Source organism: Arachis ipaensis, chromosome B6 (assembly GCF_059453495.1).
Source record: "Arachis ipaensis isolate K30076 ecotype BB chromosome B6, ASM5945349v1, whole genome shotgun sequence".
NCBI lineage: Eukaryota > Viridiplantae > Streptophyta > Magnoliopsida > Fabales > Fabaceae > Arachis > Arachis ipaensis.
The window spans coordinates 5,348,703-5,371,365 of record NC_142441.1 but is presented as its reverse complement, the minus strand read 5'-3'; the positions used below and the strand labels follow the sequence as shown (position 1 = coordinate 5,371,365).

At 30.4% G+C, this 22,663-nt stretch overlaps 1 protein-coding gene across 1 annotated transcript; it reads right to left on the bottom strand.

Annotated features, from left to right (window-relative positions):
- Positions 1-15,577: 15,577 nt before the first annotated feature.
- Positions 15,578-17,290, bottom strand: LOC148554460 (uncharacterized). The gene has a single exon (XM_088491918.1). The coding sequence runs from the start codon at positions 17,288-17,290 to the stop codon at positions 15,578-15,580; it is 1,713 nt and encodes a 570-aa protein (XP_088348044.1).
- Positions 17,291-22,663: the final 5,373 nt, after the last annotated feature.

Here is a 22,663-nt window from a genome sequence, read left to right as displayed (position 1 = left end):
TATCAAAACTTTACTTTTCGTTATAGTATTATTCAGGTGCCAAAACTTTTAAATAATGTAAGGTAAAATAAAAAAAAAATAAAAGAATAACTAAATAAAAAAGTTTGAAATATAAATAAGTGAACGCAATTTTCTTTACGTGTGTGCGTGAAAATGATGGAATCCCTGGGTTCATGAATGTGAATAGGATTTGAAGAACGCACATAAAATCCATGCATGGAATATGTACTACTCAAAACCTTTTTTTTCTCTCTATGATAACAAAATATTGGTAAGTAGTAGTTTAAGCAAATTGGCCAAGTATTGCATAGGTTTCACATTTAGCATTATTTGATAGAATAGAAGAAACATTCATGCATGGGAATGCGATGAAAATCTTGTGAATATTTAAGAAAGAGACCCGCCATGGCCATCAATCTCCAACTTGCATGTCTAGTAGCCAACCCCTCAAAGATAATCGGTATAAATAGCAGTTATTACCATTAATGGAAAAAATAGCATACATGACATGAGGCACACAATTTTTTCTTTCTTTTTTTTGTTCCTGATAATACTAAGAAAACAAAAAAATAGTCCGAATTTATTTTATTTAACATTTATTTATAAATTATTATTAAAATTAATAAATATTAAATAAAATACGTTCTAATTATTTTTTTTGTGATCAAATATTTTTATTTTTTTTATCTTATCAGTATTTGAAATATGGGATTTACTTCGGTAATCTTTGGAAACTAAATGATAATTCACTATCTATGGTATATAATCGCATGATAGATCTATTTTATATTCTTTTATCAACATATTTATTATTTTGAGTTTTTGACAATTTAGTATAGTTTCTGTTAGATCATTTTTTTCATATATATGATATGATATTAAGCATATATAATAAATAATGAACTATATTCACACTGTAAATTAGATATTAAATAATGTTATTTTGATATTAAAAATTGTAATTAGTTATTAATTTTGAGTTTCTTAAGTAGTATACACATTAAAATGAAAAAAAAAATATATGAAATGAAAATAAGAATCGTTATTACATATAACACCCTACTAATGTGGTATGAGGTGTGAATTTCTGCTTTATGACTATAATATCTTTTTTTTTTTTTTTGCTTTGAGTTGGGTATGTTGCTTCTTCCGAGAGGGAAAATGAAGAAAGAAAAAGAAAAGAGGAGAATCGTACCTATAGTATCTCAAATACATTGATACACTTACCCCGAATGAAAAAAATGTGGCTCTAAAATTAGAAAAAAAACAAGGATGGAAAGCATGTGTATCTTGAGTTGTTAACGTTGTTGTTGTGTGTGTCTAAGGTAGAAGAGCTTTTATGTGAAAAGTTGTAAGATATGGATGGTATCCGAGTCATGGTGAAGTTAATATAATGCCTCAAGTGGCAATTAACCCCACATTGACGTAGGAATATTACAAATTGATCAATGGATCTCCACATGGAAAGCTGCCTTTACACATGTTCATGATCTACCTCCCATGTGCATTCCCAACGCTATATTAATTAATTAGATACCCATCATACCCTATTCTATTGTCATTGTGCTAACTCCATCTCCTTCAATTCCTCTTACCCAATTTTCTTTCTCACCTTTATTAGTCGGCATTGCCCACTGTATCTACATATATCATGTATCCCTACAACTTTTAAGAATAATGATACATAATCAATATCATCATCCCATACCACCCATATATAACACATTATATTCCATAAAAATATATTATATTTAAAATTGGTTGTGTTTGGTTGGTTAGAGGTAATGCTCAATTCGAAAGATAATTTTAAAAGTGGCTAAAAAAACATAACAATCAATTATGTGATAATAAAATATTTTAATAATAATAATAATAACAATAATAATGTTAAGAACCAAGATGGTTCCAGCAAAAGATCAGTCAAATACCTTTGGATGAATCCAAAACTTCTATGTGGATGGTATTTATACTAGGTATTAGGATGTTTTTTTTTTTTTGTAAATTGGATGATTCTAAATCTGTTTTCTGATTTATCATGTTTTAGGTATTTGGAGAGGGAAGGAGAGTGAAGAGACGGAAGCTAATTGAATTAGTTTCCATGATTCACGTTGCAATGATACTGAACGTATCTCCTCCTAATTTGAATGTGGTAAAACATTTAATAACCAATATTTTAAATCATAAATAAATAAAATTAATTACTATATTTATAATTAATTAAGTTATTCCATTCTTAACTGATTTGTAATTGATTCTATATATTTTTCTAATAATAATATTAAACAAACTCTACTTGTTTTATATATACTCCGCTAATCCAATTTGATTCTTCTAAGAATTATTCTAATCTCTATACATTGCTTGCTGGATTATCTAATTACCTTGGCTTTGTTGAAGGCAAGTGGATTTTTTGTAAGATGTATGATTGACCAGCTATTAACAACACCAGCAACAAATTAACAATGTCTTCATCCTTCAGTTTTCGATCATTCATCACATCCTCTAATCCGAGAAGAACATCTATAAAATATTTTTTCTCAATTACTTTATCATTTTGCATCATCGTCTTCCTATCTTCCACAAATGATTAAAGTATTTTTTCAATTTTTTGTGACTATAAACAAATGGGAAATTACAAATTAGCCTTACTTGAATCGTTCTTTTAAATAAAAGACTAAAAATATATCTTTTTTATTTTTCGTAATTAATATATAAAAAATTTAAAATAGTTTATTTATATTTTCTATTCAATCTTAGCTTTTTTACTGTAAATTTTTTTAAAATTATTACTTTTAAGATAATTACTCATATAAAAATATCTTCGTAAATAAAATTGTTAAATGATTTAATACTTTTTATTAAAAGGTAAAATATATTTTTTTATTTTTAAAATTTATAAAAAATTTTAAAAATATTCTTAAATTTTTTTTTATTTACATTAAATATACTCTTTGGAGTTGAATTTTTAAAAAATTAAGAATCAATCTAATAATAATAATTGACAACTAAAAATCAATTGTTTATATTAAAAATTATCCTTTATAAAATTATTAAATTAGTTCTAAACTTTTTAAAAATCAACTGCTAAATATACTTTTTATGCAAATTTAAAATTTACAGAACAAAACTAAATCAAAATAAAACTTAAAAATTTTAATACAAAAAACATACTTTGTTAAATTACTTAACATAATACATATTTATATTAATTATCGTATTCACATCAAAATATTTAGAAATATGAGCATTTCATTAAACACATTAGGTATAAATAGTACACGACGCCTTCGTTATGAAATTAAAAATTCATTTTCTGAGTTCTTGGCGCGCTTTCATTTTCTGATTTTGATTTATGTTTTTGCATTGTGTGTGATAAAATCGTGATCTGGGTTGAATTTTATTGAAGAAAATAAGATTAAGTGAAAGAAGAAGATTCAGACAAAGTGAATTTGTCGTATAAACAAATACAAAACCTAAAATTGAAAAAAAATCACAGAGTAACTGAGAGTACATATTGTTATCCATTATTTATAGCTATTAGAAAATTAACCTTACTAAAACCTAATTCAATATGATAAATAAATTAACTATGGTTATAAGGTAAGTATTATTACTAACTTTAACCTCTAATCAAAACAAACTTCTCTATCATTCAGCTATATTGTCTTCAAGAGCATGGTCAACAACATCAAGATTTGCGGCTACAAGAATTTCAGAGCATCTTCTGCTCTCTGTTCACACAGTTCAGTTTACCCCGCAAGAACAACGATTACTGCACCATATAATATTCTTCCGGCAACTACATAATTTGTTGCCGCAATGATGTGTTTTGCATTTCCATGTCTTATTCTGACGGGTAAAATTATTGTAGCAGAAGATGCTTTTAATCTGTTTTTGTTCTGGCATATGTTAGCCGAACAATGGCAAGCTTCGTTACAGGGATTTTCGAGTCACAGTACCTGCAAACTATGATGTATCCACTCCTACAAAAATGAATATTATTAAAAAATTATTCAACCATATCAGTTACAAAAAGTTGAGATCAAATTCTAAGTTAGAGTATAGTATATCAGAGAGTACATAGTGAGTACTAAATCATATAAATTAAGATTTTTTTTTTTTTCTTTGTCTTCATCCCTTTTAAAGTATACCTTTTTTTTTCTTCTTAAAAATGCTTCATTCTTAATTTTTTATGTAAATCATATGAATACAAAAAATATATTCTCCATTTACTTTCAATTTTTTTTATTGTATCTTACTTCAGTGTAAATAAACATCTTTCGTATTACCACAAATTGTTAAGAGGTTATAACCACTTTTTTTTTATAGTTATCATAAAAATGAAGGAATTTTTTGTAGGATTAAAGTAATACCTAATTAATCTAATAAATGGAAAACAGAAAGATAAAAAAATTAATAAAAATAAATAAAGACATGAAAGAAGATCGAGAATGAAATAAAAAAGAAGACAAAATGATAGAAAGTTATGCGTAAAATAAAAAAATAACTGCAACAGGAATGAAAAAAAATTAATTGGTAATTTATTTTTTTTTGACCTTTTTTAAAATAAAAAATTATATCAGTTACTCTTTATTAATAGGATTAAGATGAAAAAACAGGAATTAGACACCTAATTTTTCTATTCCCTTTATTTATATATATATATATATATATATATATATATATATATATATATATATATATATATATATATATTATTGGTATATTTTTTGGTATTAGTAATTTAAAATTTCTTTTTCTTACCTTGTTTAACAATTTTTTTTTTTACGGAAAATTAAAGTCTTTTCTTATTAGTTCGATTTTTTTGTGATACTTGTTGAGGATTGTGGATCTCTCTTTAAACTATTTGCATTTTCATCTATCTCATTTAAATGTCCATTATCTATATTGTTCATTGTAAAAGCCTTTGGTTCCAAGAACATAACTCAAACTTAGTCAAATATACAATGTACGATCTCGATAAATTCTTCGAATACAGCAACTACTTTAACAATGCTATAAAATTGCTTGCATAGCTTATCATATGGTTTCTTTTCAGGCTCTAATTGACTTGAATCATGACTAAATTTTATGCTACTATCTTTGTGCTGTAAAGTTTTTTTTTTTTTCACTAATGAAGAAAAAGTCTAATTTACTATAATTTTTTTCATGTAAAAATTTTAAGAAAAAAATATACTAATAAAAAATTGATAAAAATAATAAAAAAATAAGTTGTATTTTTTATTAATATTGTTTAATATAATATTTATATTCATATCTCCTCTATTAACATAATTTTATATCTCTATATCCATATTTGAGTACTTCATGCTTATAGATAAATGCACACCAAATTCCACTCTCATATAGGATCTTTTTAACAAGCTAAGACTATAGCCAATCAACTATATATACGTATCAAATAGTATTTTTGAACATTTAAATGTAGATGTATATGTTAGAAAAAAAATTAGTCTATTTTTATTGATTATATATATAACTAAAATTATATTAGTTGTTTTATATTTAATTTATATATATATATGGTGGTTTTGTTACAACTTTAAATAATAAAAAGACTGATTTTAGATTGCTTATTATTAGTTTATGTCTTAATAATGAGAACAAAATCAAATTATTATTCTATTCTCTTTGAGCATATAGAGTTTAATAATTAGAAACCAATAGTGATTTTAGTCTCTAATATAAAAAATCATCACATGCATTTGGATAATGAACAACAAATCAAAATGATTATCAACAAGTATGTTAAAATTAAGAACCGAAGTCGATCTTTTAATTATACTCATAAATTTTTTTAATGATTTTACATAAATGATGTTAAGGTGAAGGAATCTAAATCTCAAAAATAAATTGATATATTAAAATATAATATTGATTTTTATGTACTATTGATATTACATTTTTTTTTTACAAATTATCCAATTAAATTAATTTTATAAATAATTATTTCCGTAATGGATTCAAAGAATAAGTATTTTTATTTGTGTAATAATATATAATTAAATATATGTATATAAATTTTTATATTAATAATATATTAAAATTAAACTTTAAAATATACATATGACTAAAATTAGAGTTAGGAGTAGAAAAAAATTTAGATATATTAAAATATAATCTTAATTTTTATGAACTATATTGATATTGTAAATATTTTTATTGGTATAATAATTATACCAATTAAATATATGTATATAATTTTTTTTTATATTCACTATATATTAAAATTAAATTTTAAAATATATACTGAGCAAAATAAAAAAAATTAGAATATTTCTTGCATACCACCCTTATCTCTGAAAGCAGATAGAGTTAGTTAATTGATTGATTAAGAGAGGGGACACAAAAAGTTATATGATGGTATTGCATTTGGAGCCAAATGTGTATGAAGGCATGCCCACGTGGCTCTCATGTGACACTGTGGTCGTGGGTTTATATATATTATATTATTAGTGTCATTTCTCATTATATTTGTCAGAGTTTTAATCCGATTTTGCTTTGAATAATAATTGATTGTTTTCTAAAGCTAGATTCGGCAATGAAAAGAAATTGATTCAAGTCGATATGTATGGATAGGGGGTTACAGAATAACGGCTGATGAAAAGGAATATACTTTAAATTAATTCAAGTCATCGATATTTTATTTATTTTTAATTAATATAATCCTCATCATATATATAATTATCTTCAAATATTGCTTATTTTACAATAATCTATTATCTATATATGAAGAAATTAACATGCACTTCTTAGTTACAAATTTACAATCATTTGACTCATTATTGATATGTATAATATTAGTCTGTCTCAACATTAATTAAATTAATTATATGATAAATAATTATTAGCTGTTTTCTAATTTAATTTACTTTCTTTTATGTATGTCAACTATAACATATATACAACTCCGTGGGTTCAAATAACATAAAATATAAAAAATTTAGAAATATTTGATAACAAAAAAATATATTAATTAAAAATTGTCAAAGTTTTTTATTTTTTATTTTTTTTATGTATCTTATAATAAATATATATTAAATAAAATAAATTTAGACTATTTAGACAAATTATTTTTTGCTTCTTTATGATGATTATCGTAAAAAATTTAACTACTAAATTATTAGCTCAACTGTTTTCATTTTATTATTGTTGCACCATATCAAACTTTTCAAAATCCATCACTATTTATACACAGTTTTATTTTTGTTTTTATTTGCTAAATATACAAGCTCGACAACACTTGCCCACTTGAGTATCACGTGCAGGTCACGTGGGCGACAATAAAAGGACTTTGAGTTGACTTTCGTTTTTGGCACAATACACTTCCAATGTTCTTGTTAGTCAATAAAAACAATAAATTTACGGAAGTGGATCTTTTTCAGTGAAAAAAAATTAGATGGTGTTAATTGTGATCTTTCACTCTTTATTATTATCTTTTTTATATTTAATTTTGGTCCCATTTATAAAATTAATAGTGAGAGATCACACTATATTTTCTCAAATATTGAAAAAACTGGACACAATCTATTTCCTAAATTCACATGATGAAACAATGTCAAGTAGTTCCTTTTTTTTTTTTTTTTTTGGTCAATATGTCAAGTAGTTCCTTTAAATTCAAATTAATGGCTAAGAATTCTAGAAAGACCTTCAAAACTTTGGCAACCTTCAGCCTCACCCACTAATTAAACAATTATAACTTAATTCAACTTTAATTTGGGATTAATGTCAATTCTTATGGAAAATTAACTTCTGAGTGGTGGTTTCAGTGGCTAAGAGAAGGGGGGGGGGTTGAATCTTAGCCACTTTTTCGCTTGCTAACACTTGCTGGATTCAGAGGAGACTTTTCTGTTTTTAGCTCGTCCCTAGCCACGAGACATTTTCATTTTGTCTCGTCACTTGGCACGAGACATTTTCGGTTTTTGCTCCTGTGCAATAGAAAACAGAAATGGAGTAGGAGAGGAAGAAAATTACACCAAGATATATCCTGGTTCGGCTGCTAAGTGCAGTGCAGCCTACATCCAGTCTCCATCACAACAATGATGGAATTTCACTATAATCAAACAGATTACAACTTGTAAAGTGCTAACCCAACTTACAAGGGGATTCCCACAGAATCATGAAACACAACACAGATGTACAAAGGAACTCTAAGACATCTATGGCTTTTTCTTTTAATTTTGCACTCTCTGCCTTTTTCCGCTCTATGGCTTTTTCATTACAAACCTCACTGTTTGCCTTTTACCATGAGACTCAAGACATGACAAAATTAAACAGAAAAATATTAAACAGAATACATTGAAGGAGAAGAGAAAACTGTTAGCTCAGGTAGCTCTGAGAACTCTGTGCCTTGCACTCTCAATTTTTCTCCTTGCTTCAAACAGTGGCTGTCCACCCTTAATATAGAAGAGGGGAGCCTCCACTTATTGAAGCCAAAACTGAACCAACTTCTTCTTCCTTCAACAAAACCGGTTCGGCCACATAGAGAGAGAAGAGATAACCATGCATTAACCAACATGCAATTACCTCTAGTCCTTTCTTGATCATCACCCTTCATCAATCCGAGCTCTCCATCCTTGGCTTGCTCTCCAAGATGGAATTCTGGCCCTTGATGCTTCATGATGATGATGACTTCATCTGCTTCAATCTCTGCCTCCAACCATCACTTCGCCACTCTAGCTACTTCCTGTGGTGGTTGAGCAGAATCGAAGACAAGCCATGCTTCAAGAATCTCCTCCAGCTGGCCGAATCTTCTTCTTCTATTTTGAGCATGAAAGACTCAAGATAACCTCACCAAATCTAACCACATTTGGTGAATATCTTAGCCACAGCTCATTTTTATTTTAGTATGTTTTCTTGCCATCATTGTGATGGTCTTTAGGCTTGCTTTCTCTTCATCTCGGTAGCTTACTTTTGCTTCCATGGCTGCCAATATTTTCTGAGTAAAGACCGAAGAGAGAAAGAGTTGTGAGAGAGAAGAAAGAGAAAATATTCAATGGGTTTGAATAATAATCAATGAACAAAGAGAGAGAATGTAAAAGTTAATTCAAGTTTCCCACTTCCCTTTGTTGAGTAGCGTGTAGTGTCATAATAGCCATCAAATCAATCTTCTCTCTTTTTCTTATGTTTCCAATGTATTAATTAAATTTGAAATCCTTCAAAATAATGAAGTGGAATCCGTTGGAAGCATTTAGGCATTTCATTTGCTTCATGGATTCGAATCAACATTGGGCTTGGTAGCAACAATATTTGATCTTGGCCCATTAATAACATTTGCTTTCCTGATAAAATTTGGAACATGCATAAAGCAAGTGGAAAGCATGTAACCCACTTGGGCTTAGATCAGAAAATTATTTGGGCCCAAGTAACATTAAAACAGCCACATTTATTTTTGTTATTAAAACCAAGGCTGAGTGTAAATTGGGCTTAGCACAATACATTTGTTTCCGGCCCATGATTAAACCTGCAGCAAAATTATAATCATCAATGTATTGAATAAAAATTCAGATTAAATAATTTTGCAATTAATTAATTTTAATAATGTTTAGTCATCACACATATTAATTTAGAGTTTTCCAAACTCATCAATCTCCCCCTTGATGACAAACAATATTAAAATTGAAATGGAAAGAAATTTAAAATTGAGTAAGAGTACTCCCTTTGAATTTGAATTTCTCCCCCTTTCAAAATGTCACATTGCTCCCCCTTAATGTATGCTTATGTTACCAAGGGAAGCACTAACCTGTAACACTTTAATCAAGCTTCTAATGACAATGTTATTTAGCACATTTTAAGATGCTAAATGCTTGATTTATGAGCAGTTTTAATTGATAATCAAATCTCTTTTGATATCATAAACTGATTTACTGCTCAAACATACACATATCAACAGAACACAAACCAGTGTTGTTCAGAAAATTTCCAAATATTTTCCAGTCCAGATATCAGAGCAATGTCATTCAAAATAAGGAAAATATTTTTGAAACACATATTAGCACATCAAAACATGGCAGTTGTTAAATAACACAGCTTAAAGGAACTGCCAAATGTAAATTTTCAAACCAACAGGTTTATCAAAGATGAACCATCAGCCAGGCATCAATATATCAAACATCATAGTAAACCAAATGCCAAATGCAGTACATACAGCAGGAAATATAATAGAAACATGCTTTCTTTGAATAAGGGTAATCATGAATTTTCAATTTGAAAATTTCAACCCTTATCCCCTGTTTTTCAGCCCCTGTTATCCCCTGTTTTTCAGCCCCTGTTTTATTCCAATTTCAATTTTGGAATCTAAATTTCCTCCCCCTTTTGGCATCAAGGGGCATAAAAACCTGCAACAAGAGACATGAGCAATACATAATATTTATAACAAAGCAGTAATTGTTCAGAGTATCATACGGCAGGGAGTATCAAGTCATGCCTTTACAAAAAACAAAAGAAGGATTGAGCCTATTGTTGCCAATATCAAATAAAAGTAGAGGAATAGTCACTAATCATCAGAAACATTGAACTCAGAACCAGAATCATCTTCAGAATCTCCTGTTCCCATTTCATCATCAAAGGTTTGAATCATGAAACCGACCCTTTCATAGCACTTCCTCCAGGCTTTCTCATTTGCATACGCCAGTTTCCGGGCAGCCTTGCTTGACTTAAGCATTAATTTGGACATATTGCGGAATTCACTGAGAGTCTCCCTGATGGATGCCGACACCTTTGAGGGTTCAGGGTGGCTTTCCAAATCGCTTAGAGAGGGTTCGGAGGCAACAGATTTCTTGCTTTTCTTGTTCGAAACTCCTCCTCCTTTAATCTGTGACACTTTGTTCTCAACAGATTCATTAGACAAATCAACCTTAAAATATTCAAATATACATGTAAGAAACATGCCGTAAGGAAGATTAGCCTTTTTTGTGCTTCTTACTGCTTCCCACATATGACGTGTCATAATATAAGCAAATGAAATTGGAGTGGAAGTAATAAGAGCAAAGAGGATGATAGAGTCAGAAACTGTTACTCTATGATGAGAACCACTTTGAGGAGTGATGATATGAGTGATGATACGGTGTAACAGAGAGTTCTCTGGGCCGAGGGATTTGTGAGTTGGGATTAATCCATCAAGCCCGGACAGGTTGGCACAGATGTGTTGCATTACAGTTTGTTGAGTAACTCCCACTTGATCATCCCATTTATCAACCATATAAACCTTTGGTCCCTCATCTTCATACCCAAGGGCAGCACCAATGGTTTGAGGAGTGAGGGTTATGTAAACACGCTTGACATAAGAGTGGATTGACCCACCAATCAGGCGCATGTTTGCATAAAATTCCCGGACCAGCCCCGGGTATACCAATTTCTGAATGTGAGTCAGAGGAGTCCATTTCAGAGCATCAAACAGAGACGAAAAGTTCATTCCTTTGGTGGCAAGATTTGGAAGGTTCACCAAGTAAGAGGGGCAGAGATTGCGCTGCAGAAGAACATCTTTGTGAAATTCATAGAATGCACATGAGTGGAAGCGAGAAGGATCAAAATGTGAATGAGTTTTGTGGAATTTGTTTTTGAACTCTAGAGATTCCAGATTGGGGGGTTCGCTTGTGTCATGCAGAGCAAAGGTTTTCTGTTTCTTTTGGGAGCTTTTTGTATGAGGGGTAGTTCTTTTTGGTGGTGATGGAGGTGGAGTAGTATGTGATGTTTCTTCATCTTCTTCAACACTTGGTTGCTTGTTCTTCCCTGTCTTGCCTCTCCCTGAGGTTTTCTGAGCAATAACCTTTCGGCGCATGGTTTCGGTTTTCTTGGAGGGTGGTGACTGAGAAGAGGATGAGGTAGAATGGAGATGGATATGTGTATGGGTTGGAGGTGATGAGAAAGGTGGGTTTTTTGGAATGGGGGTTCGGCTACTTCGCCTAACAGCGGTTTTCTTTTTCATGGTGGATGAATGAGGGGTGATGGCCGAATGAGAGGAGGATGGAAGGAGGTTAGAGGTGCAATAAATGAGGATTGGAGAGAGATGATGGGAGGTTAATGACCATAATGGCACGGTTATTATCCAAATGGGAGTTTCAAAAAGTGATAAAGAGGGAGTTTTTCCTTGAATCAAGGGATTTAGTTGGAAGGAGAAGATATGATTTGACAACATGTATCTTCCAACTAGATTTGAAAAGACAATCTAAAAAATTTTGTGATTTTATTTTTTCAAGGAAGGAATAACTAACTAAACTGCCATGGTGGGGTCAGAATTTATTAGGTGGGGCCCAGAAGAATTTAAATTTGTGTTGCCTCCCCCTGAACAGAGCTCCTCCATCAAGCTTGCGTTTTTTTATCTCGTCCAAACCTACGAGACAAAACTGAACAGAATCAAATATTCACAAATTTTCAATAAAACTTAAATCAAACATTCCCAATCTTTTTCTCAAGGTGCAGAATCTGTCTTCACAGAGGGGTTTTGTAAAAATATCAGCAATTTGGTCTTCTGATTTTACAAATTGAATATCAATAGTACCCTTTTGCACATGCTCCCTAATAAAATGATATTTTATCTCAATGTGCTTAGTTCTTGAGTGCAAAACAGGATTTTTTGAAATATTTATTGCACTCATATTATCACAAAATAGGGGTATACTATTGATTTTTAATTTGTAATCTTCCAATTGTGTTTTTAACCAAATTAATTGAGTGCAACATGCAGATGCGGAAATATATTCTGCTTCAGCGGTGGATAAAGCCACTGTGGCTTGTTTCTTGCTTGACCACATGTTGAGAGAGCTTCCAAGGAAGCAACACATGCCTGACGTGCTTCTTCTATCCACTCTATCTCCCGCATAATCTGCATCACAAAACCCTACTGCACAAAATTCATCAGATTTAGGATACCACAAGCCATAATCACAAGTTCCCTTAATGTATCTAATGATGCGTTTAACAGCCGTAAGATGGGATTCTTTTGGGTGAGATTGAAATCTTGAACATACACCCACACTTTGAACAATATCTGGTCTAGAGGAGGTAAGGTACATGAGTGAACCTATCATTCCTCTATACCTTGTTTCATCCACATCTTGACCATCATCATCCTTTTCAAGTTTTGTGTTGGGATGCATTGGTGTACTCATTGCTTTGGAATTTTCTAGGCCAAACTTTTTGATAAGTTCTTTTGCATACTTTCCTTGGTAAATAAAAGTACCACTAGGAGTTTGTTTAATTTGGAGGCCAAGAAAGAAGGTAAGCTCTCCCATTAAACTCATTTCAAACTCACTAGTCATGAGTTTTCCAAACTCTTCACACAAGGAAATGTTGGCCGATCCAAATACAATGTCATCAACATAAACTTGAACAAGAAGTATGTCATCATTAGATGCTTTAATAAATAAAGTAGTGTCGGTGGTACCCCTTTGAAATTGATTTTCCAACAAGAAGGCACTAAGCCTTTCATACCAAGCTCTTGGAGCTTGTCTAAGCCCATAAAGAGCCTTAGATAATTTAAGAACATGATTTGGAAACTCTTTATGTTCAAAACCGGGGGGTTGTGCCACATACACTTCTCTATCAATAAAGCCATTAAGGAAAGCACACTTAACATCCATTTGAAACATTTTGAAACCTTTATGGGCGGCATAGGCAAGAAGCAACCGAATTGCTTCCATTCTAGCTACCGGAGCAAAAGACTCATCAAAATCTATACCCTCTTCTTGATCGTAACCTTGGGCCACTAATCTAGCCTTGTTACGAACAACTTGTCCATCCTCACCAAGTTTATTTTTAAAGACCCACTTAGTACCCGTTACCTTCATACCATCCGAATAAGGTACTAATGTCCAAACCTCATTCTTGTCAAATTGAGCTAGCTCCTCTTGCATGGCTTTGACCCATGATGGATCTTCAAGAGCTTGTTTGACATTGTTGGGCTCCATTTGTGACAAGAGAGCTAAGTTGCTAGGTTCGGTTTGCCTTTTGGTGGAGGATCTTGTTGTTACACCATGAGAGGGATCACCAATGATGAAGTCATGAGGATAACCCCTCATAGACTTCCATTCTCTAGGTTTTCGGCCAGGTGTTGAACTTTGATGAACTTCTGGTGGTCTCACTGTTTCAGTTTCTCGTGTCTGCTCAGGAGATAAATTGGAAGTTTCTCCTACAATCTGACGAGATAAAACCGGGCTGACAGATTCTTCATTTTGTACAGATTTGGGATTTTCTTTACTTGTTGCAGCCTCTTCACAATCTGAATCAATATCCTTCACAATACTGGGAACTAAGTTAGAATCACAAAAAGTAACATGTATGGATTCCTCTATTGTCCTATGCTCCTTGAGATAAACTCTATAGGCCTTGCTTGTGGTGGAATATCCAACAAACATTCCTTCATATGATTTTGGATCAAATTTTCCAAGGTTTTCTTTATTATTAAGCACAAAGCATTTGCATCCAAAAATATGAAAGTACTTAAGATTTGGAGGGGTTCCTTTCCATAACTCATAAGGTGTTTTCTTTAACCCTTTTCTAATGATTGTTCTATTCAAAATATAACATGCTGTGTTCACAGCCTCAGCCCATAGGAATTTAGGAATTTCACTCTCACATAACATAGCCCTAGTCATTTCTTGAAGGCTTCTATTCCTTCTTTCAACTACCCCATTTTGTTGGGGGGTTCTAGGACATGAAAAGTTATGAGAAATCCCTAAGTCATCACAGAATTTTTCAAAATCTTGATTTTCAAATTCTCTTCCATGATCACTTCTTAAATGGGCAATTTTCAAATCCTTTTCATTTTGAATTTTCTTACAAAGGGTGGAAAAAGCATGAAAAGCATCATTCTTATGAGCAAGGAAAAGTACCCAACCAAATCTAGAATAATCATCTACCACCACAAGACCATAATGTTTACCTCCTAAGCTTTGAGTTCTAGTAGGACCAAAAAGATCAATATGTAACATTTCCAATGGCCTTTTGGTTGAGATTCCATCTTTTGATTTAAAAGAGGATTTTACTTGTTTGCCTAATTGACAAGCGTCACAAGTAAGATCCTTATCAAACTTGATGTTTGGGATTCCTCTAACCAAATTTCTTTTGACTAACTTAGAAATTTGATACATGCTAGCATGTCCCAACTTTCTATGCCAAAGCCATTTTTCAGATTCAAAAGATGTGAAGCATGTTACATTTTGTTCCTTTAAATCCTCAAGAGTTAATCCATACACATTGTTACATCTTTTAGCTTCAAGAAGAACATTCCCAGTTTTTTCACACACAACTAAACAAACAGATTTCTTAAAGATAACTTCAAAACCCAAATCACAAAGTTGACTAACACTAAGCAAATTATGTTTCAAGCCATGTACAAGGAGAACATCATTTATACAAGAAGAAAAGTTTTTACCAACTTTCCCAACAGCCACAATTTTTCCTTTTGCATCATCACCGAAAGTGACAAGTCCTCCATCATAGTCATCAAGCTTTATGAAGAAGGTTGCCTTTCCGGTCATATGCCTAGAGCATCCGCTGTCCATATACCACACATTTTCTTTCCTTTGGGATGCTAGGCACACCTACAAAACAATGCTTAAGTAACCTTAGGTATCCAAATCTTTTTGGATCCTTTTACGTTAAACCATCTTCTATGTCCTAAGCCATTGTAATCAAAAACAATTTTATAAACCTTGTTACCAACCATTCTTTCACCGAAAAAGCATTGAATGGGAAAGTGTCCATTCCGATTGCATAGTCTACAAAATCTTGGAGTTGCCTTTTTGTTAAAGTAGGTGGGATCTTGAAATCTTATGTCATTAGAAGATGAAGCAATATTTTCAAAATGTGAATTTTCAGATTTATGAAACCCCAACCCAGCCTTATCATAAAGAGGTTTTTGACTAGCCAAGATGTGATTTAAACTTTCAGAACTTTGTGTAAATTTGGCTAAGTCTTCCTCAAGTCTTTTAACCTTTTTAAGCAACTCTTCATTTTGTTTAAAACAGTCCACATATGCAAGAACACAATGGTTACTTTCACAGCTCCTAACTTGGGCTCTTAACTGCTTATTTTCTTCAACAAGATCACAAGCAGTTTCGGCCTCTCTCACTTTTTCTTTTAGAAAACTGTTTTCGGCCTTAAGAATGGTAATTTGCTGTTCAAGTTCTTGATTTTCCAGCAGAAAACATCTTATTTTTTCAGAAAGGTGGTCTATCATAAGATGGAGATCTTCAGTGTTAGGGTTATGAAAGACTACCTGATCTATGTGGTCTGCCATGAGACATGTTTGTGACTTGGTCTCGGTTTCTTCATCATCATCATCAGAATCATTCTCCAAGTCTTCCCATGTGGCCATCAGTCCTTTCTTCTTTCCTCTTTTTGGCTTTTCCTCCTTCTTCAGCTTGGGACAATCAGATTTGAAATGCCCCATTTCCTTGCAATTGTAGCAAGTTACCTTGCTGAGGTCTTTCTTCACTTTCCTTGTGCTGCTGCCTTTGCCTCTGAGCTTAGCCATTTTCCTGAATTTTTTTGCAAATAAAACAAACTCATTTTCAGAAGAGTTATCACTGGATTCATCATCCAGGGGGTTAGTCACAGAAGAAAATGCAATTCCTTTCTTTTTTGTATCTTTTTTCAAATAGGTATTTTCAAAAGCAAGAAGATTTCCTCTCAAATCATCAAGTGTTATGGAGTCTAGGCTACTACTCTCAGAAATAATTAAAGCTTTAGTCTCCCACTCTTTTGTGAGACATCTCAACACTCTTCTCACTAGCACAGAATCAGAATGTGTAATTCCCAGAGCATCTAAGCCAACAATGATAGCATTGAAACGTTCAAAGAGTTCATCAATGGACTCTCCTTCCTTCATTGCAAACGTTTCATATTCTCTGTTTAGCATATCTGCCCGAGTCTTCTTGACAATGGTGGTTCCTTCATGGGTGATTTGCAATTTGTCCCAGATTTCCTTTGCCGTTGTGCATCTTGATACCCGTCGGTACTCCTCAAAGCTGATAGCACAATTGAGCAGATTTATTGCCTTGGCATTTAACTCCACCTTCTTCCTATCTTCCTCGGTCCATCTTGCTTCTGGTTTGATAGAAACAACTCCTTCTGCACTTGTGGTAGTTGGAAATTTAGGCCCTTCGAGGATAATCTTCCAAAGTCTGTAATCCACTGCTTGTACGAATATCTTCATCCTCTCCTTCCAATAGGTATAGTTTTTCCCATTGAAAAGAGGGGGTCTGTTGCTTGATTGTCCTTCAGTTAGATTATAAGACACCACATTTGCGCCACTGTTTTCTGCCATGAGGATCTTTACTCCAAGCTGCAAAGCTTGATCTCTTTGAGACCAAGCTCTGATACCAATTGATGGTTTCAGTGGCTAAGAGAAGGGGGGGGGTTGAATCTTAGCCACTTTTTCGCTTGCTAACACTTGCTGGATTCAGAGGAGACTTTTCTGTTTTTAGCTCGTCCCTAGCCACGAGACATTTTCATTTTGTCTCGTCACTTGGCACGAGACATTTTCGGTTTTTGCTCCTGTGCAATAGAAAACAGAAATGGAGTAGGAGAGGAAGAAAATTACACCAAGATATATCCTGGTTCGGCTGCTAAGTGCAGTGCAGCCTACATCCAGTCTCCATCACAACAATGATGGAATTTCACTATAATCAAACAGATTACAACTTGTAAAGTGCTAACCCAACTTACAAGGGGATTCCCACAGAATCATGAAACACAACACAGATGTACAAAGGAACTCTAAGACATCTATGGCTTTTTCTTTTAATTTTGCACTCTCTGCCTTTTTCCGCTCTATGGCTTTTTCATTACAAACCTCACTGTTTGCCTTTTACCATGAGACTCAAGACATGACAAAATTAAACAGAAAAATATTAAACAGAATACATTGAAGGAGAAGAGAAAACTGTTAGCTCAGGTAGCTCTGAGAACTCTGTGCCTTGCACTCTCAATTTTTCTCCTTGCTTCAAACAGTGGCTGTCCACCCTTAATATAGAAGAGGGGAGCCTCCACTTATTGAAGCCAAAACTGAACCAACTTCTTCTTCCTTCAACAAAACCGGTTCGGCCACATAGAGAGAGAAGAGATAACCATGCATTAACCAACATGCAATTACCTCTAGTCCTTTCTTGATCATCACCCTTCATCAATCCGAGCTCTCCATCCTTGGCTTGCTCTCCAAGATGGAATTCTGGCCCTTGATGCTTCATGATGATGATGACTTCATCTGCTTCAATCTCTGCCTCCAACCATCACTTCGCCACTCTAGCTACTTCCTGTGGTGGTTGAGCAGAATCGAAGACAAGCCATGCTTCAAGAATCTCCTCCAGCTGGCCGAATCTTCTTCTTCTATTTTGAGCATGAAAGACTCAAGATAACCTCACCAAATCTAACCACATTTGGTGAATATCTTAGCCACAGCTCATTTTTATTTTAGTATGTTTTCTTGCCATCATTGTGATGGTCTTTAGGCTTGCTTTCTCTTCATCTCGGTAGCTTACTTTTGCTTCCATGGCTGCCAATATTTTCTGAGTAAAGACTGAAGAGAGAAAGAGTTGTGAGAGAGAAGAAAGAGAAAATATTCAATGGGTTTGAATAATAATCAATGAACAAAGAGAGAGAATGTAAAAGTTAATTCAAGTTTCCCACTTCCCTTTGTTGAGTAGCGTGTAGTGTCATAATAGCCATCAAATCAATCTTCTCTCTTTTTTTTATGTTTCCAATGTATTAATTAAATTTGAAATCCTTCAAAATAATGAAGTGGAATCCGTTGGAAGCATTTAGGCATTTCATTTGCTTCATGGATTCGAATCAACATTGGGCTTGGTAGCAACAATATTTGATCTTGGCCCATTAATAACATTTGCTTTCCTGATAAAATTTGGAACATGCATAAAGCAAGTGGAAAGCATGTAACCCACTTGGGCTTAGATCAGAAAATTATTTGGGCCCAAGTAACATTAAAACAGCCACATTTATTTTTGTTATTAAAACCAAGGCTGAGTGTAAATTGGGCTTAGCACAATACATTTGTTTCCGGCCCATGATTAAACCTGCAGCAAAATTATAATCATCAATGTATTGAATAAAAATTCAGATTAAATAATTTTGCAATTAATTAATTTTAATAATGTTTAGTCATCACACATATTAATTTAGAGTTTTCCAAACTCATCACTGAGTATTCAATATTTACTAACATTTTTTTATTATAAAATTATTTGTTTAATCCTCACTTTTTTGAGAATTTAATATTTAATATTTAAAATTATAATTTAAAATTTATAATTTAAAATTAAAAAAATATAGAGAATTAATTTTTAGGTAGTCAATATTAGTTATTTTTTATTTTTTAATTCTAAATTTTTTTCTTAAATTATGGTTTATAATTTATAATTTATAATTTAAAATTAAAGATTTATTATTTATTGTATAAAATTTAAAATAAAGCACATGCTAATTACTCAAGTATAACACATAAAACCACATAAGAATATAAGATCCTTATAAATTTTTTTCTTTATCACACATGGGTTAATTCAACCTATAACATATATAGGATAGGAGCCATGCTTAATTAGAGAGGTCCAGGTTCGTACAAATAAACTAATTAAGAGTTTTGAAATGAGAAACTAATAGTACACTAATTAAAGAGTTGAATCACATTTTATAATTTAGATTCCAGCCACACCTAATTAACAGGGGAAGAGTGAGAAACACGTTATATATAAAATAGGGGGAAGTATATTTTTTGTTTTTAATATTTATGATTTTTTAAAAATATTTTTAATGTTTAATTAATTTTATTTTTAATGTTTTTTTTATTTAATTTTATTCTTAACGTTTTTTATTTGTGCTAGCTAAAACTATTTCTAAACATTTTTTATTTTGTTTCTAACATTTTATATAAATTTAATGTATCGGAGTAATTTTAACACAAATAAAAAATATTAAAGACAAAATTAAATACAACTAAATATTAGAATATTTAAAACAAAATTGTAAATATTAGAATAAATAGTTTCTGATGATATTAACAATTGGTGACTAGTTTAAAGTTTAAACACTAATTCTCAATAATAAAAGGGATAAAATAAATAAAAAATAAATGATAATCATAATTGATATAAGTAGGGTATATTATTTTTGGTATACAAGTATGTATATTTTTCTAGACCTTGGACTATCTTAAAAGTAAAGTTTTGGTCAAGGACATGAATAATATAATGTACTGTGTCGGCAAGTTCTTGTCCTTGCATAAATGTCATTTATTATTATTGGGGGCATACATATAGGCATTTAGCTTAAGGTCCACAACACACACACACACACATATATATATATATATATGGGTCACACAAAACAAATCTTCATTTTCTAATATTATAACTTGAGTTTTTTATTTAGTGAATAGATTTAAATATCTCCCACTCTAATGAATCACACATTCCCATATATATATATATATATATTTTATATGCACATCATTATTGAAAATTTTAATTGATTCTCTTAATTATATATTATATATGAATATTAGAATTAATTTTGATAACTATGAGTATAAAATAGTTATATATATATATGGAAATAGTTATATATATATATATATATATTTAATTACGTAATGTTATATCAATAAAAATAATTATATTTTGAGAAAAATCTAAAATAGTCCCTAATAATTACCTCAAAAGACAATGAGACCCTTGACAAAAAAAAAATACCAATTCGGCCCCTGAGATTTATTTTTATAGGACTGATTAGCTCCTGTGCCAAAAAAAGTCAATGTTGTTTTTTTTGGGATAGGGGCTAATCAGTCCTAAAAAAAAAAGATCAAGGGTCAGGTTGTGTGTGTGTTTTTTTTTTTGAGCCTCGTTGTTCTTTCGAGATAATTGTCAGAGAGGCCGAATGTAGTATTCACTCTTATATTTTATATTAATTATGTAAATAATAATAAAAAAGAACAAATGTAGTTAGAGATTGTGCAAATATTTTTACATTGTCAATATATTAAAATTAAACTAACAAAAATTATTACTCTAATATTCATATATGCAGATGACAATAATAACAATAATGAGAGTGACAGATGAAAGATGAATATTAATGTGTTTTAGATAAAATAAAAAATACAATCGCTTTTTAAAAATTAGGTTTTTATTAAAGTTAAAAGAATAACATATAAAATACTCTAAATATTAAATATAATAATTAAAAAATTAAAATTTGTTTAATTAAAAAAAGTTTAATACCTTACTTTAGCATTTAAAAATCAACTTAGATGGAATATTCTTTGTTAGAAAGAAGGGCAAACAACAACAATGATAAAGATTATCATTTGTAATTCTTACATGTATACCTTTTTTTTTTGGGAAAATTATTCTAAAGAACTTAGAAAGATTTAATTATTAAAAAAGATTTTTAATATCAAAATTATTAAAAAAGATTAAATTTTTTATAATATTTAAAAAGAAGAATAAATTTTTTTTATAAAGAGATAAATATATATTTAATTATTTTTTATAATCTTTAATATATGCTGTTTGATTCTCAACGCTATATAGATATGTATGAATATTTATTTGGAATTAATTAGTTAATTAAATTTAGAAAAAATTACTTTAAAAGACTATTAGGGAGATTTAATTATTAAAAAAGATCTTTAATATTAAAATTATTAACAAAAATCAAATTTTTTTATAATATTTATAATATTTAAAAAAAAAGACCAAATCTTTTTATAAAGAGACAAATATATCTTTAATTATTTTTTAATTTTTTAATAATTTTTATATTAACAATTTTTTTCTAAAATTTTAGTAAATTTTATTTATTTATTTATTTATTTTTACTTTTCTAATCTTTTATCCTTTTTCTGTTGGGTAAAGATCACAAAAATAAAAAAATATAAATAAAAATAAATAAATAATTAATAAAAATTATTAAAATTTTAAGAAAAATAAAATTTATCAATATAAAAATTATAAAAAATAAATAAATAATAATTAAAAATATATTTATCTTTTTATAAAAAAATATATTTCTTTTTTTAAATATTATAAAAAAATTTAATCTTTTTTAATAATTTTAATATTAAAATTATTTTTAATAATTAAATCCTCTTAACGGTCTTTTAGAATAATTTTTTTTCCCCCTCACGGTTAATATATTCCATGGCTGGCATATTGTAACAATAATGGCACAATCACGACGCAACTGTGATAAAATAAACCAATTAAAGGCAGCACGTAGTGGGGCTAAAAAGGAGGTAGATACTATCTACTATAAAAAATTAAAGACCCATATGTTAATGGCGCTGAGCAATATAATTAGAATTTATTATTTTTTATTATAAATATTTAAAAATGTAACCTAAAATATATTATTAGATTATTAAAAAAAATTAAAATGTATCGTATTTAATATTTATTAATTAATATAATAATTAATAAATATTAAAAAAATAAGTTCTAATTATTATGGTTAATATTTTTTGTTATCAAATATTTTTGTTCTTTTCACTTCTTTTTTCCTTTAATTAATTTTTCATCAAGTTATATATACAGTTATGAATGCATGTAACAAACTTACTTTGATCACTTGAAAGATATAATATATATAATTAATTTCCACTTGCAATTTTCAGTTTATGGTGTGG

Coding starts and splice junctions, on each gene's coding strand:
- LOC148554460 (XM_088491918.1), bottom strand. CDS start 17,290: ATGGCAGAAAACAGTGGCGCAAATGTGGTGTCTTATAATCTAACTGAA.